This window comes from Phaenicophaeus curvirostris, chromosome 20, assembly GCF_032191515.1.
Source record: "Phaenicophaeus curvirostris isolate KB17595 chromosome 20, BPBGC_Pcur_1.0, whole genome shotgun sequence".
NCBI lineage: Eukaryota > Metazoa > Chordata > Aves > Cuculiformes > Cuculidae > Phaenicophaeus > Phaenicophaeus curvirostris.
This window is the reverse complement of record NC_091411.1, coordinates 11,768,040-11,785,849: the sequence shown is the minus strand read 5'-3', so window position 1 is coordinate 11,785,849 and position 17,810 is coordinate 11,768,040. Positions and strand designations below refer to the sequence as shown.

General features: G+C 44.0%; 1 protein-coding gene across 10 annotated transcripts in view; it reads left to right on the top strand.

The window, feature by feature from the left end:
- The window catches only part of DENND1A (DENN domain containing 1A), a 175,661-nt gene that overhangs the window by 152,683 nt on the left and 5,168 nt on the right, over positions 1–17,810 (top strand). For 2 of the 10 annotated variants that reach the window (XM_069873535.1, XM_069873530.1), the window contains exons 20-22: positions 4,589–4,648; positions 8,866–8,954; positions 16,264–16,392. In XM_069873535.1, coding sequence (XP_069729636.1) covers positions 4,589–4,648; positions 8,866–8,954; positions 16,264–16,392 — 278 coding nt within the window. The remainder of the gene's footprint in view (positions 1–4,588; positions 4,649–8,865; positions 8,955–16,263; positions 16,393–17,810) is intronic. The other 8 variants (XM_069873537.1, XM_069873532.1, XM_069873539.1 and 5 more) reach the window with 5 other exon arrangements.

The following is a 17,810-nucleotide window of genomic DNA, read 5'->3' as shown; positions in this document are numbered from 1 at the left end:
TTCTTCCACAGTCAGCACTTCGGCTCTTTTGCAATGTGATATGTTTGAGCATCGGTACGTTCAGGGCAGTGCAGCTCTCTCCAAAACAATTTTTAAGCCAGTGCTGAATTTCTGAAGGAAATAAGATATTCATGTAGAAAAGCTTTGCTTCGTACTTATTAGAAACACCCCTCACTACTAATTGAGAAAGAGAAATGCTTCCTTCTATATGCACCAACAAAACAGTTTTCATCTGGCTGCGCTTCCTCCATGCATTTTGTTTAGTGGCACTTGTTGCTGCACGTGAAATATCCCCGCTAATTTACTCATAAAGGTTCTGTTTTGAATACCACTTCAAAAAAACTCAACAGACATCCGAATTAGTTTGAGATAATATTTTGCTGATGAGCTGTTACCTTGCAGACCAAAAATGATGTTTTTGTAATGTTTTCTCCAGTATGAAAAACCTAAATAGCTGTACCATGAACATTCTTGGGTGTATAATAGCTGCTTTGAGGTGTGGGATCTGTAATTTTTAAGGAATGTTTTTGCAGTGTGAAAGTGATGTAAGATTTTTTTTTTTTTCTCCCGCATCTCGTAGTTTAAAATCACTTGTCTGATAATTAGTAAAACAGTGCTGGATCTGCAGTCATAAAATTGGCTTTCTGCAAGTGTTCTGTCTTGTTGCTTTAGAAGTATTTAGAACAAGACAATTAAGAAAATATCTGGAGTAGAAAGGTGTGCTGGTAAACAGTTATTGGTAAGAAAGTGCTAATTTAGACATTTCTCTCCTTTATAGAAAAAACTGTAGTATATACATTTAGGAGCATACCTAGAACAGCAATTTAGCAGCTTTTAGCAGTGTAGCCGTGTGCTGGTTTGCACCCATTCGTCCTTACAGCGCAGGTAATTAAGCTGATATTCCAACATAGCTTCCCCTACTGACCTTTCAAAAGCGATGTGTTTTGCTGCATTAACAAATTAATTTCAAATCAGTGGCTTTTCCAGTAAATATAGTCTTCCTATAGTTTAATATACTTGCTTATCCCATTCTGATGGCAGAAAGTAACATCAGCATTGAAAATGAAGCTCTGGTAGAGGGCAAATAACTGCTGTCTCCTGGAGGGCCTCCACATCGGTTCCTCCGTGCTGCCCTTTGCCGATTCTTTTCCGTGCCTCACAACACTGATTTAAGCCACACTGTTCCCCTGGTCTTATTTAATGGACAGAACATGCTAGGCTTGTCTTACCCTTCTATTCAGATCTCCTTAGTGTGCAGAAAGGTACGTACAAGGCTTCAAAATGCACTTCATTTCTGGTAGCACTTGAGTGCATAAGATAAATTTGAATCCGAGTGTTGGATTTGTCTGTGTCGTTACAAGAACTGAAGTCGGCTCTTGGAGTTAACACAATGCCTGTTCAAAAGTCCGGGAGGCGCAGAAGTTTCTACACCTTTGATCTTTTCCCAAAGCGCATTTGTCTGTGTCTTTGTTGTGGAAACACAAGGAATTATTTTTCATCAGAGATGAAAGCTTAATTGTATGTGGTATTTAACTCTGAGCTGGGAAAAACTACTCTTGTGACAGGTTAAGGATGTGAAAGTATTAGCTCCTGCAGAGGAGCAGTTCGTTGTTACTGAGCAGATCTGCCTGTAACCATCACCCAAAGAAACCAGCGCGATACCAGTAGCGTCAGGCCATGGCTGCTCGCGTGTGCTCCTGCTTTCCAAACCCCTCGCTGGTGTGTGCACCAGGTAACTGCTTTGAGATTTTGCATCAGGAACATGTTGTATTTCTGTGAAACTATTTCCTTCTGATAGTTTTTCTGTGTTCTGCGTGGCATTGATCTGTCCTGCGGTATCTTTTCATTGACTGAACTCTGCTCTCACTGAAGTTAAGTTCGGGAGAGCAGCAAGGTGGATCAATGCCAATACCAACAGAACACTTAGTAGAAGAAGAGTGCTGGTCAGAGAAGACTGCAGGTGTAGCACTACAGGAGCTTATGCTTTTACATTACGATAAGACAAGTCTATCTAAATCTCAAATAATTAAGTAAAGAAATACCTTTTAAAAGTCAATGTCACTTTGCAATCCCCAAATAAAATGGAAGCTGAGGTAATTTCAGTAAAGTGTAGGTAACTCGCATGTATGTCACAAACCTTTAGAAATTCTGTGTTCAGTAGTCCTTGGTCCTGGAGCTGAGTAATTAAATGAGAATCACAGCTCATATTAAAGAAAAGAGGTTTTGACCCTCTTGAAATGAGAGGAAAATTGAAAGCAATGTGGGCTTACACATATCACTCAGACCAAAACGGAAAAAAATATGTATACGTAGTTTCGAGTTCTAGGCCAACATCCTGATGTTTTAAGGTCTGACATGTAATTGTTGGTCAATTAGGACTAACAGGAGTAAAATATTAGCGCTACGTGTGGTTTGGCTGCAGGCAAGGAGAGTGCAATGAGCTGGCAGTGCTGTTGAAGCCCTCTGCGTTGTACTGGAGTGTGTGGTGCTCTTACCCCTGTGTGTACGCTGACGTAGTACTTACATTGATAAAAATATCTGTCCAGATTTAAAATAATAATGGAAAATAAATAGCACTCAAGGCAGTGCCAGCCATGCCGTGTGGGAAATGCTTCAATTTTGCACCTAAATAACCAACTGGAGAATTTTCTAATGCAGTGATGTTCACAGTTTCTAGGTAATTAGAGAGAAAACAAAGGGAAGCATATATGCAGGAAGTATGAAAGATTTGAAAAAACAAATGAATAATAATTGTGTCTTGTTTTTCTGCATCGACAAGTGATTCACCCAAGTTGCTGGGTAGTTAACAAATGTCTTTTAAGTAACCAGAAAAGTGCAGATTTCACATTTTTCAGCTGTTCCATTATGCTTCTGAAAAATAATGGAGAATAAGTATGCTGTGTCACATAGCAGAAGTGAAATATATTTTAAGATCATGCTCTCAGCCTGAGCTGGTAAGACGGGAAGATACGCAGCAGCAGAACTCAGGTTCTGTGACTGGATTGGGGAAGAAAGTGCAGGAGTGACACGGCTCAGTAGGGCTAATGGCAGCCATCTCCGCTTGCCACCCTGTCATTTCACTCTTTGTTCTCTTTGTTTTCATACTCGCTTTCTTGGAAAATACAGAAGGAAGCTATCACATGAAATAATCCTGGCCTCAGCTCTCCATCCCAAGTGTCCTTTTTTGTTTTCCACCCCAAAAAGCTCAGCCAAGTACCTGTGCGCTGTCTGGCACTCCCTCCTTGAAACCACAAGTGAGGAGAAATCAAACAGCGGATGCAAAAGTATCAATTAATGGGAAATTTGAAAGAAAGCCTGAATTGTTGCAAGAAGAGAATTAAAATGATGTGAAAAGGGTGAGCTAAAGTTGTACTATGATGCTGTGTAAGGGTGGTTAAGAGAGAATGTCTATCTGTCTAGAATAAAGACGGTGCTAGTAAGAAGTTGAAAAACTGCCAAGATATAGATCTGGAATCTTTTTTTGGAGAGAAATACAGTAATCTGCTTAAGCTTTCTTTTTTTGTCGGAAAAGCTGGCTCCCACTGCCGGGTCCTGTTCCTTCTCTGCACGGCTGATGGGGTTTTCTCTGGAAGGCACTGGGGGCAGCGGTGCAGTCGTTGCCTGGTCAAGCAGGCGTTCCGAGGCATTCCCGGTACCCCTCGCTGAGCGCTTGGCTTCTCTCTGGAGCACCAGTACACGTACACAAGCTGCCACTGAAAGGACATCAACATTAATCTTGTTCTCAATGTCATAGTTGTACTTCAGGGTGGTTTTATTTAGAGTCTCGTTACTTGTCAGTGGATTCTGTGTCTGCAGACATACCTTAGGATGCCATCTGTGTGAGCAGAGTCGTGCTGCTGGCTCTGGCTAAAGCAACTGGACTGAAATAGCTCCAATGAGGATATGAAGCAATGAGTTGGCCAGCTGCTAATTTAAAAATGAGGGACAAAAATAGGCATTTAATGTACTGTTCTGTGTTCATTAGAATGGTTGCTGATGGGGCTTTTCATTTTCTTTACAGTTACAGTAGATACCGTATCTAAATGTGTGCTCATCTTTAAGTGTATGAACATTTTAATAGACTTAGGGGTTTTTTTCCCCATGCTTTTAAATGTCTCTGCTAGTTTGAGACCTTAATGTAAGTTCTTACAAGCACTGAAATCACTCTGATGATTTTACTGAAAGCTTTTTTTGAATATCCTGCTTTGCAGCATTCTTTCCACTTGTACAAATGTTGTCTTGAACCCTTGGATCTGGAGGTCCGAGAATCCACCATGAGCGTCTTCGTTGTCTCAATAAATGTTAGATGCTCTGGTCTGGAGTTCTGATCATGCTGCCTTTAGTTTCACGTAAGCTACGCCAACAGGTAGATACAGCCACCTCCTGTTGTGGCACTTGGTAGCTCATGAGATTGGTCACTGTCTTGGGGGAATTAAAAAAGAAATAAGAAAAATTGCATTTTGTGAGGTGAGTACAAGGTTAAGGTAAATCCCGGGTTGTCGTCCGCTCATATCGTACTACTCTTGCCACAAAATCAGAGGTATTTTCATGTAGGTGACTATTTAATTTAGTTTCCACTTTGATACAGCAGCAAGGACTCCGTCCGCCTCGGCCACCGCCTCCAAAGCTACAGCGTTCGTCTAGGCCCGTGAGTAGCTGGTAGTTTTGTTTCACTGGCACAGATTAACACTGCCTGAACTACGCTCTCAGTAGCATTACTAAACCTTGGTAGTTTGGATTGTCAGACTTTGCAAAAAGCAATGTGTGAATTATGCTCCTAAACTCCCTTCTTCTCTGCTGCGGCACAGCCCTGGGACCTGCATTTGTTCTGCTTTTCTCTGGCTCGTCCTGCAGCTCTCGGGCAGTTCTGCAGGTAACTGATGCTGCTGTGGCAACGTTTGGATTTACTTGTGCGGTGATTTCTTAAACAAAGCGTCTTGCTAGCCTGGCATAAGTTTTTAGCCAGTGAGCTTTTGAAGACTTGCACTAAACTCAAAGGTGAAAGGAAGCAGAAGTTTGAAGAGAAAGGTATTTATTCTCTGCAAGAGGAATTATTTATTCTCTGCAAGTTATGCTTTAAATTAATTTGAGACGCTCAATTTTTGTCATGGAATAATGAATGCACATGAAGAAAGTGAAGTCTGTATTGGGGCAGTAGACCATTGGTACCACATTATGGGTGATATTCACATATACTTTATGTTCATTTAAAATGTGAACTGGGTCTCGCGTAGCATTACGTAACATTAAAGATGCAGGTACAGTGTACTGGCCAGGGAAAGTGACTCTTCCATAGGAGAACTACACAGAAATCATGCTCAGTGCAATACCTGCTCTATTTCGGGCAAGGATACCTCTTCTCCGCAGTTTTCCTGCAAAACACTACCTGTAGGACAATTGCTATATGTTAATTGTGCCAGATGACACTAAAACTGGAGGCTGTGCTGGATCTGCACCAGAGATGATTATTTTTTTAGTAGCCTAGGAAAGTGGTATCAGTGTAGAAGGGAGGATGGTTTTTGCAACAGCCTCGTAAGAGATTTATTTCTATTCAGGACTTTTGCTTTATAAATGTAATTCCCCCAGAAGGCAAATCCATTTTACTCCTTGCTTCCTTGAACATACATGTGTGTGCATAAAAAAGAGAGAGATGCAAGTTTTCAAATCTAACCTTGCTAAAACTTGTTAAAAATATGATTTGGATGAGCAGGCAACTGGTTAACAAGTGCACTTGGGTGCGTGTCAACTTTTGATCTCGGTGCATGTTCTTATGTCACATTTCAATAGCATGTGTTTGTTTTCCTCCTTCTACTTAACTCTGGGTGTTTAGCTTAACAGAGTTGTTTTAATGGATTCCTGCTCTGAAAATTTCTGTTTTCTGTGTTTAAAAGGTAGCGTTGACTATGCTCATGTGTGTTCTTTGAAATGTAATTGATGTGAGAGGCCCTCCCAGATGCGTTACTCTGGGAACAAACTTTCCCTGTGCTGTGGGGCTCCCATCATGCTTCAGAGCCCTCTTGGTTTGTGTTTGGCAGGTGTACGAGGGCACAGTGCGATTCCTCTGTACAAAAGTTGCTAAACAGTATTGTTCAGATTGAGTAATTTATTACATCAAAGTCTGGCTAAGTGTGTTTAATCTCCCAGCTGTAGTGCATTAATAGTCCTCACTAGAATGGGTTTGTGTCAACTGTCTTTGCTCCCAATGTGATTGATAAAAGGTTGGAAATGTAATAATAAAAGCTCCTGTTGCATTCATCTCGCTGTGTCAAGAAGTGGAACAGAAATGCTTCATTCATCAAGCAGAAATTCAAGATAAATGTAAATTATTATAATCATTCAAAAAAATATGCTTGTACCAAATATACATAAATTTGTTGTTGTTCAGAACTGTTATTTGGCTTTTAATAGTTGGAACACATATTTGTGTGTGTAAATAATACTTTGTGCAGGCTGCTTTTTCCCTCTCTTAGTCTTGGCATGTAGTAGAGAGGTGGGTATTGGCAAGGCATTTATCCCAGCCTTTTAGAGCAAGCACTGGATGAGGAGTCCAGGTCCCTCTGCTTTCCCAACCAATTCCATGTAAAACAATTCCTGAGCAATACTCACTGTTTTCAGGATGTATCTGTGATGAAGAGGAATCCATGGGCACTGGTCCTTGCAGTCTGAGTCATTACTGATGATAAAAACAAAAACACAGACCAAAGAGAGGTTAAGGAAGCAGAACAGCTATGTTCTTTACATTCTGCTGTTTTGGAAATGAGTCCTGGTGGTATTATGAAAGAGAGAAGGTTGTTGCTTATAATTAATAGAGATCTGTTTGGATTAATAGTGGCTGTTTGGAAACTTCATTCAATTAGAAAAAGTTAAAATATAATAATTATGCATAAAGTTGATGGGGACAGTAATAAGCACATTTAACCCTTCCATACTGGGTGTTTACCTTTATTCTTTTGGCTGTTTGCTCACGTAATTGGATTTTCTTCACAATTTTGCATTTGATAAGCATTTAACCTTGCCTATTTGGCTACATAAGGCTCAAGATCCAGCAAGGAATTGGCATGATTCCTGGCTTTTCCCTGCAGTCCCCCTGAACAATGCTCTGAATCCTGCCTGGCATGTCACCCTGCACTCTGCTGGTCTGGTGGCCCCTGGAGCCATCCGAACTCTCATCTCTCTCCATTGCTCCCCCGGGGCACCACCCAAAAGGTGAAAGTGTTCACAGCATGATGACAAGCCAGCTTTGCACATTATCTTCCAGCTCAGATTTAATTAAACAGGTTTCTTTTTTCCTCTCTTTCTCTCTTTCTCCTTCTTGCTCTCTTCTCCCCCCAGTTCCTCTTGCTTCTCTCCCCCCGCTATTGCACGCTCTCACTCTCTCTTGCTTTTTCTCTCTCTCTCTGTTTTATCAACCCTAATGAAGCAGTATTCTTCATCGATCCTGCTGATTGCCAGCCCATTCCTTTTGTTTGTTGGCACCGAGCCATTCAGCCGCACTCTGACAGCTCAGCTCGTCTAATTAGCTCTGTTGTTCTTTTCCCCATGTTTCACCACGTTGCAAGTTCAGTTGAAGTTGCCACAAACTTAATCCTTCCATTCCTGCCATAAATTCACATTCTTAAGCCGTCTTTATTGTAAAGAGGAGCAGCCTTGTGTGGGGACTGATCTTCAAGACCTTAACATCTGACCTCTTTATAAGCCCTTTTTCCTAAGAAACCGTGGCGATACATCTCTGGGTTTCTTCATCATATCTGCTGTGCACCATTGCCTTTGAAATGAAAATGCACTACAGTAATCCTGCTGTCTTCTGCATAGCGTAGTGGGGTGCAGAAACGCTGCACACAATGCGGTGGCTTTTTCCTGGCAGGAAAACTTGAGGCTTATGTGCCGGGGAAAATAAACCGACCCCAACAAATAGTAATTTTAAAACCCAAACAAACAAACCTTGTGGAGGTGGGAGGAAATCCAGGTCTATTCTATCACTGCAAAGAAATTTCTTGGCCATCCAAAGAGCGCTTGGGTGTAGCCCTAGATATAGTGTTCATGTGTACTTATTCCTTCCCATGAAGTAAAGCTTGTTTGCTTGCAGAGTTAATGCAAGTAGCCTGATTTCTGACCGTTAGAAGGTGACAGATATTTCATTTAAGATGGGATTGGCAGCATCATCTTCCACTGAAAGGCTTTGGGTTTTAATACAGACAATAAAAGACACACTAATGTAACACCAGGCGTGTTGATGGTAATGCATCTGGACAGGGTTTCTGTTCAGCTGCTGAAAGGAAGCAAATTTTTAATACAAATAAGTTATGGTTTCGTGTTATCACATTTATTCTAAGTGCAAATTTTTCAGTGCTCCCTCGCACAGAAGTCTTCCCTTGAGAAGATGGGTTCCTATGAAGCAGGGGACAAAAGGATCGTGATGTCAGAGCTGAACTCTGCTTTCCAATATAATGTACAGCAGCACGCAGGATTTTCCACTCCGTCAATTGACTGTGCAGGGGGAAGCTCACTTTTAGGGAGTCTTTTATCAGAGGTTTAGCCTGTCCCATTCAGTGGAACCAGTTTTCATTCCTTTGCTAACAGCTAAGTTGGCGATAAGGACATTTCACTTGTTATTCAAAAAACACGTGGGGTTTTTTATCCTTAAACAAGTCGTGGGTCCCTGTAGTTTATATTCATACTTTGTATTCTTTTGTATATCTGTATTCACTTGTAACATTGTTGTGGCACAAGAAAGATTGAAGTTTAATAATCTGAATGGAAGATAGCTTTAAGATAATGGTGGTTGTGTGTATTTTGTTCTTTATGTCTGTTGTTTGATCACCTTGAAGTATTTGATGAAATGTCTTCCGCGTGTGCATATAACAGGTTCGCCCGCCAAGACCTCATGTTGTCAAGAGACCCAAGAGCAACATTGCTGTGGAAGGACGAAGGACTTCGGTTTCTAGTCCAGAACAGTAAGTACTTTGCTGCTCTGCTTCAGATCAGAACTGGAACTGGCCAAAGGAGAAATTAAAAAAATACCACAGAACAAAGTAATTTTTCAACTACCAAAAAAATGGGGGGGTTGATTTTTGGAACATTTTCGAAGAAGTGTGAAAAAGCAAGAAACCAAAGTTTACGTGTTGGAAAGTTCTGGGTTGCCAATTAGACGTAATCCAATCAGCCTTTTTAGGGGAAATTTCCAGGTTTTGGATTTGTTAATTTCTTTGTTGTTTTGTTTTGAACTCTGCTTTAAATGAAAGCCTGGCTCAAGTAGGGTCACTGCCTGGCGCTGCAGAGGGAGCGGCCGAGCAGTGAGGTGAGAGCAGCAGGCAGTCAGTGTACATTTTCCACAGCACGTGGCAAGTTTTAACTGGTATTGCCTGCATGTGAACCGTCAAACAGTGAGTGGAGTAGCATTTTCCAAATGTCTGGCATTGCATCAGTGCAGCCTGAGCATGGAATTCACACTGGGACTGCTCACAGTGAGCAAGGGACTCGGGGCTGAAGGATGGTGGCACTCAAGGCGTGTGGACATGGCACTTGTGGTTCAGTGGTGGAGTTGGCAGTGTTAGGTTAAGAGTTGCACTGAATGATCTTAAAGGTCTCTTCCAACCAAAATGATTCAGTGATCTAATCCCTTGCAGAGGTTTCCTTGTCATTCGTCTCTCCCTGCAGCACAAAGTCATTGCTGGTCGTGGCTACCTGGCGTTATTTGCTTGTGTCCCAGCCTGCAGTGGCTCCGTTGTCAGTAACGTGAAATGCTTTAGGTGATGCCCAGGATTGTCTGCTGTATCTAAAAATTCCTTAAAAAGAGGAATAGTTGGTTTCTTTAAGCACACCTTCCCACATGTGTCTCAGTTCCCGGTTGCCACTGTTTGAGCGAGAGAGAAAGGTGGAGTCTGGATCCCCTGTCCCCAGAGTTAAGTGCATGGGTCACCCTTTGGTGGCTGCTTCTGGATGGGGAGATACCCCAGCTTGTAGCTAAAATGAAGGGTCACTTTTACATCCGACAGGGTTATTTACTGTTTTTACTATTTTATAGTGGAATTTGGTTGCCCTCTTGTGGAGCAAATTGCAAATCCTGGGAACGGGCCTGGGCCCCGCACAAAGGTGACAGGAATCATTGAAAGCTTTTTCTTAATGTTTGATGTGATGGCTTATTGCATGTAGGTGAAGGATAATTAGGTCAATTTAACCATTATCTGTGTTTTGTATGAAGGATTATGTGTATTTGGATTCAAAATCCGCTTGACGTTCCTGTGTGCCTTGCTGCTAACCAGTGTTGCCAGTTCTTGCCATATCAGAACAGAATGAGTGATAAACATGATATTTATACTAATATATTATATCACTATTAGTATTTATTAATTTATTTTTTATTTATTGATTGCATTTCATTTTAGTGACTCTTTACGATTCAGCTGCTTTCACAGACTAAACTAGGGACATTTTTTTTGTGAAAACCATTGGCGCAGATGCTCTGTAGCTGTAAGCTGGGTTATTTTTCTTCATGAGCATTTTACTGATAGATTTTTTCATCTTTTCAATGTGGGAGAAACCCAGGTAGTGTTGCTAATGCCCCTGGCCCTTGCTCTACAGTACCAGCTGTGGTCTCCTCCTGGTGTCTGCCAGCTGCTGTGTTTTACCCAGTTCAGATGTGGTGTCACAGCAGGAACTGATGTCTTTTCATTCTTTCCTGTCACCAGCTTCAGGTTCCAAACAAACTCTGACAACTACTTCCAGACAGTTAATTGTGGAATATTGTGCTCCACCAAATGTCCTGTAAGGTGTCTTGTTCAAGTGTTTTACTAAAACTAGTTGAGGTGGGGGGAGATGGGACACGCGACTCTGCTGACACTGACGCTTCAGTTGTGATTTCGGAAGTAAGAGTGGAGGAAATATCTAACTGCATACTTACTAAAGCTCAGGTAAAGGGCTTACCTAAGACATAACTTGAGGTGGCTTCCTTTGAGACAGGTAATGACTCTAATTCTGGTCTTTTTCCTTACTACTGATCTCAAAATGACCATTTGACTAAAGGAGAAATATTTTTTTAAATAGTAGTTCAAGATACGGTTTTCATCACATTTTTCACAACTTTCTTTTTCTGTCCTGGTAAGCAGTGATCTTCCTGTGTTGTTCTGAAATGAAAACAGAAATTCAAATGTTGTCTCTTTAAGAAAATACACCTTGTTTCCCCTCTTGGATAATGCTGAAATGAATGAAACCACCACACTGCGCATGGTCACTCGTGTTGCTCGGTAGTGTTGGGGCACCCCTTGTTGCAGAGCAGAGATTCCCTGAAAGCAGCAGCAGGGTTGGCAGGGTGCTTTTCTTAAACTGAACTTAACCAAAATACTCAGTTTAACTGCACTGATTCCAGCACAAAATCTGCACCAGTGACTTCTTCCAGGTGCTCGTGTGTGGGACGTGTTTGTGAGGAGGAGCTCCTGTTCAGCACAGAGATTCTCTCTTGAACGCGAACACTAACTTTTAGTATTGAGTGATTGCATGAAGGCTACAGAGACCTTTCCCAAGGGTCTGTAACCCATGAGCTCAGGCTGTGACTTTGTGTCCTCGCTCCTCCTGTTGCAGACGGGATCCCGAGGGCCGTGGGCACCCAGGGAGCTCCTGCTGCAGGGCCCTCTCTCTCCCGTTTGCAGTGTCACCTTGTCTCTGACAAGTAACCGTTCTGTCAGCGTCCCCTCAGTTGTCCCATGGATTTACGCGTTGGTTATGAGATTAGGAAATCTGTATCTTCAATTACGTAAGTTAGTTTTTTTAATATGTATAGAAGAAAACCATTATTTTGGGGGTACGTGTGTTCATTTTTTAATCAATCTTCAGTGAAAACACGGGAATACAACTCAAACACCCCAGATTCTTGCTAATGGCTGTTGTTTAACCATTATCTTTGGAAGAGCTGGGGAAGAACTATTGTTTCCCCATCAAAAATTTCAGCAATTTTCTTTCTATTTCAGTAGAAAGTTTGGGGTGTTATTTTCAATCTTATCAATAATTCAAGGTTTGTGATGTTTGAGTCTTAACAATTTGTCATTAAATCCAAACTCTATGATGTTTAAAAAGTACTTTTTTAGTTATAAGAAAGAATTTGTAGCCAAGAGCTCAGAAAATGCTGGATTACCACCTGGGGCAATCCTAGACACGTGGGGCCTGCCTCCTTAAACACAAATTAGTTGTTCACAGAAATAAGATGTTGCATTTTTAACAGATAGGCAGTTTTTTGAGAGCTCTCTTTTACAGCACAGCAAGATTTCCTATTAAATGTAGAATAGGCTTCCAGAGGGCTCTAGGATCCGTCTTCTCTAAGTACCGACTAGCTGGCTTCCAGGGCATGCAGAGTGGGAGGAAATTAAAATAGGAAATCAGAGGGTCGGGCTCACAATTAACAGCATGTCAAAAGGCTCTCGGGCTGGCTAAACCTGTGGCAGTGCTGCAGCAGTTCATTATGGCTTTCCAGAAGTTGTGTAGGACTTCGCAGAGAAGCTAATGGCTTTCCCTTCTACCATATGAATGAAAATGGGCTGCAGAGCAATAACGGGTTATTACGCTGAATTCAGTATGAAGTCAGCTTGATGGCTGCGTTAAATGATACGGGCTCATAAAGCACATTAAATTCCAGTTACTGTCACCAGGCTCTCGGAGCTCTGCCACGCCAAATTTGTTTATGGTAAAGGTTTTCCATGGCATCGCCACGAGCAGCAATCTCTGCTCAGGAAGAAAGTGAAGCCAGCGAGTGCCTGTTTGAGCAAGGGCGGATGGAATCAGAAAGGACGTAGTGCAGGTTCTAGCAGACACGACTCATTTTGTCTGCTTTGGTTCCTCTGCCTTGGGGAAACCAGCATAGAGGGAGCCGGGGGCAGCAAGGGTGGGTCAAGAGGGCCCCGCAAAGGCACAGCAAATGGGGAGGAAACGTATGGAGCATCGTTGGGTTTTGATGCTAAACAAGAACTGTAGGACAAGGCAGGCAGGGCTGCCCTTTGCGAACATTAGTCTTCCTGAATCACTCTCTTTCCAGTGTGACTGTTTACAAAAGACTTTAATTTGGGGGTTGTTTCTGCTGCCTGCCGAGTGTGTGCAGCTTGGCTTGTAAGGACAGAGGAGATCCGCAGGGAGATGGTCCTTCACACCGAGAGACAGGACAAAAATGGGGAATGGCTTTGTAGGATCTTGTGTCCAGAGCAGCCAGAGGTGTTGTCCAGCTTCTTCACACTTGAGATTTTTTGTTCATATCTCCTCTGTAGAGAATTTGTATGAAGTTCACCAATGCTGTGAAACGATGAGTTGCTGCCCTTGATGGGTGCAGCCATCGCAGCTCTTGGGTTTGTTGTCCGGTCGGGTGACTTGTGGTACAAATTGTTCTGTTGTTTTAATTTCAAATAGCCTTCACGTGAGTGGTTTTGCTTTTCTGGACATACTCTGCTCCCGAGGACATTCCCAGTGTACAAAGTGGCACTTCAAAAACCAAATGGAGAGTTTAAGATGTTTGTTAGCTCCCACTTGGGTGCAGGGAGTATTCAGCACATGCAGGAAGGAATTCCAGCGATAGGTCTGTGCTTTGTTCGGATTGAATAGGCACCGGGTAATCCCCTCGGTCCCAAGTCTCTTATTTCATACTGGCAAGAAAAAGCCCGTGCGTCCAAATCCCTCATTCTCTTCATTTTACTGTCTAAGAGGGACAAATTCCTTAATTCCCTAGAGCTGATGTGTAGCTGTTCTTTAAAAAATACATTAATAAAACTCAAAATCCTCCCTCAAATTTGGGAACCCTTTTTAGGAGAATAACGACAAGTCCATACCGCCCCTTTGTGCCAAATCTCTATAATCAGGAAAATAAAACAAGGTTAATAAAATACACACATTTAATTTTCTCATAACCAAAATATCTTTTAAAATTATTACAGAATTCTCCTTATTAATTCCCCTTTCCCATAGTCGCATTTTCCGTATATATTTTTTTTCTATCTCAAGTACATTTAGGTGTCAATTAAATTTGAAATATCTACATTTGTCAGCATTTCATTTTTGGCCAGCGTGATGTGCTGCTGATTTGTCCATGCATCCTGACACATGAAAAAAGCTCCCGAGATGCAGATCTTCCTCATTAAAAACGAAGCCCACACTATCATAATGGGACGCGGAGCCACGGAGCGCATCCCCGGCTTTATCGCGCCGTGTTTCTGACATGATATTTAAAAAGGAACAGCCGCGGCTGTCAGCACTGTCATATGCCGGTGCTAACCGGAGACATGTTAAACTAAACATTAGAAAGAGATCAGCAAGTCATCTGCATGGTAACTCAGCGAAGAGATTAGGTAGGCAGGAGCCGGTGCAGTCATGTGGAGATGATGAGGGTTGTAGCTGTGACGGACACCTCCTTTCTTCCCGCTCCGCGAGCAGCAGCGCCCGCCGTGCGGCGGCTGCCGGTGACCTGCCTGCCGACAGCTCTTTGTGTGCCGGCGCTGGCGAGGGCTGGGGGGCAGCCGGCAGGAGGGTCGCCCAGCTGGGTTAATGAGGGAATCCGCACTTCGGGGGGATTCTACTGCCTCGAGCTAATAAAAAATTTAAACTTGGACAGTTTTAGATGGTTCGTCCCTTATCTGGGACCAAACCCTCTAACAGAGCACACCAACAGTGCAACTCGAGCGCTTGCTTTTTTCTAATTCCCCGCTTTCATTTAAGGATTCCAGCAGCAAAACCAGCACAGATTAACTTGTGTGTATTTAATCACGTTCGCACTGAGGTGCAGCTGATGATCCGGCCGACCAGATCGTGTCTCATTTCTTCATAGTTTGTTCTCAGTTTATTGACCGGGTGCGTGCAGACGCGGTGGGTTTGACTTCGGCGAGGTCTGAAGGCAAACAAAAGGTGTCAGAGGCAGCACTGGAGGGGCAGCTGCACCCACACGCTGGTTAAATGCAGCTACCAAACATTTTGTGTGTTGGCAGGAGATGTGGAAATCCATATCGTTCTTGATTTCTGGAAATTATTTTAGATTTTCTGGAAGCACGTTAAATGGTGATCTACTCTCCTAAGACAAAGAGAGGTGTGTGTAAGTTCAAAAAAGAAACATTTTTAAAGTATTTTGATTTCAGATTTACTTTAGGTGGAGCCTTTCGTTAAGGGCAGTTGAAATTTTTGGACAATACTCCCTTTCATTTAAAAAAAAGGGGGGGTGGGGGGGGAATAAAGTTAAAAAAAATGTTATAGCAATTTTTTCCTCCAGCAGCAGCACCACCACCTGACTTTCCCGGGGTGCCTGTGATAGCAGGAGGGAGGCAACAGCTGTAACTGGAGCACTGCAAATGATGATTTAACGCTGTTGGCTGCACCCACTGCTATTTTAGACTTTTTGTTAATTAGCTCTGTCCTGATTGTGAACATACTGCAGCAGCTCGGGCCCCCTTGAGCTGTTGGTCGCAGTGTCCAAATCTGCTTTTTCTGACCTAATCCTTTAGACTGATTTTCATAACTTTATTACGTAGTTATTTAGTGATTTGAGACCAGAGAACTAACAGAGCGAAGGCTGGTGGTGAGTCCTCGTGCCGCTGGGGGTAGCAGGTTAGAATATCTGTGCTATAAAGGCAACAGATGAAATCCTTCCTCTTTTTCTCCATGCTTTTGGTCCTGATGGCAGCCTATCCTTGTCTAATCTGTAGTGCACGTAGGGCTGTTGTACCTCTGTGTTGCTGCACGATGCCGGCAGCGTAGGACCCCGTCCTTTGTGCCACATGATGGGCCTGATTCTGCTTACATGGAAATGGCAAATTTTATTCTGACCTCAGCAAGAGCAAACTCCGTCTCCCCATCTCAGTCAGGAGTTGTTCTGTGTCAATCATGATCTACGCTTTGATTCGCTACAACTAGGATATTATCAGTGATGTCTGGGTGGTAAAATTAAGGTGTTTGGGAAGAGACCTCATTTGGATGGCAAAAAACTGTCCTGGTGATCTCTTTTCCGTTGTTCCAGTGACGTGGGGAAAAAAGAAAAGCCCTGCAACCGATGCTGTCTGGCACGTTCATCAGTGCATCGGGTGTGAGTGCAGGTCTGGGAACCCTTCCTAGCTGGTGGCACCCTTGATGTTTTTAGAATTGAATTTTCTGCCCTAAAAGTAGAGCTCAACAGGTCCCACAGAGCTCTGCGGTGGGAGTCAGGCATGCTCCAAAACGATTTAGAGCCTAATCACTTGGTTTCTCTCTGCTCTGGAGCTTTGAACTTAATAACTCGATAACTTCCTTTTCTCTTCCTGTTTCCCCCAGCCTGGTAAAGCCCATGCGACACTATACGGTCTTCCTCTCTGAGGACTCTTCTGATGATGAATTTCAGCAGCAAGAGGATCCTGTCTCTGCCTTCTCTGAAAACTTTTTCTTCTCTGCTCCTTTCGAATGGTCTAGCCTTTATTCTCTCGTTGTATTCATTCAGTCTTTGGACAGTGGGGTTGCGTTGTCAGGGTGCCTGCTCCTGTACTTGGAACTTGGGGAAATGCTCCTGCCGTCTCTGTCTGGTGCTCGATGAATGTTCAGCGTTTCTCCTGCTTGTTTGTACTGCGAGTTACCAGCATGCAAACGCCTGCTCCTGCATGAAACGCTCTGCAGCGACGCACAGCTTATGGTTTGATAGCGACTCGAGCTCTGCGGGACATCACCCTTCCGCTCGCCCTTGTTCTGATGTGCTGCTTGTGTCCCTGTCCAAACCCTCTGCTGTTCTTCCTGGAGCAGTGCTGGCTGTGCTTTTGGATTGTCCCGTGAGCCTGATTTCCGTGCAGTTATTGGCTTTTTCTTGCTTCCTTTGCTCAGTCCCAGTCTCTCTGTTCTGCCAAGCACCCCATCCCCAGTGGCTCTGGAAGTCTCCACGCCGTCCTCTGAGGGCTTTGGGCACAGCCTGACTTGAGATTACATGAGAAACTGCAAGCAGCGCGCTGGGTTTACTCGCTGGGTTATTTGCATCCAACTTTTTAATTTGTGACTTGCCATGAGTTCCCAAATCCCCGTAAGTGAGCTCTGAAACACGGTGCTGAGCAGCGCGGCCCCTCGCAGCCACCGGTCCCCGAGGGCTGCTGAGTGCTGGGCAGGGGGTTCTGCCACTCGGCCGTGTCGGGGAAGCGCTGCTGCCCACCAGCTCCTGCGGCTTTGAGACGGGAGGAGGGAGAACGCAGGGATTCAGCTGGACCTGACTGCGTTGGGACGTTCCAGCCCTGCGGGGCAGCTCTGAGCTAAGGCCTCGCTGGCTGCCGTCCAGAGGGTTTGTTCTTTCCTAACCTCCCCTGCCTGAGGGTCCTAGGGGTAGAAAAGGAGACAAAGTGCACAGAATGGCACGAATTCTTTTAACAAATGCAGAGCCTGTAGGAAGAGGGGCCCTGTGAGCTGATGGTTCCGAACCCCGCGTGGTGCTGGATCCGGGCAGCTCCGGGTGCTGGGCGATGGATGCCCGGCCACCCCTGGCACCTGGAGCCCTGGAGCTGCAGGAGGAGGCCACCAGGCTGGCAGTGGAGTCTCCAGTGACCGATTTTCATTGTGTGATGCAGAAGGCGGGTGCAGAGTGGCCGGGCAGGGGGGTGGTGGCCATGGTTGGGCACGGGGAGATGGAGCTGCGGGTTCAGCAGCAAAGGGCCAGACAACTGCTCCCACCCTTGTGTTTGGGGTGAGGCGGCCGGGACGCTGCAAGGGTTTGTTTGCAGAATGCTGCTGGGGGTTTTGCAGGTGATCTAACATTTAGCTGGTGAGCACATAGCGTGTGGGAGACTAGAGTTGTGGCCGAGACGTGCAAGACCCCCCTCATCCTAAAGCCACGAACCATCCGCTGTCCC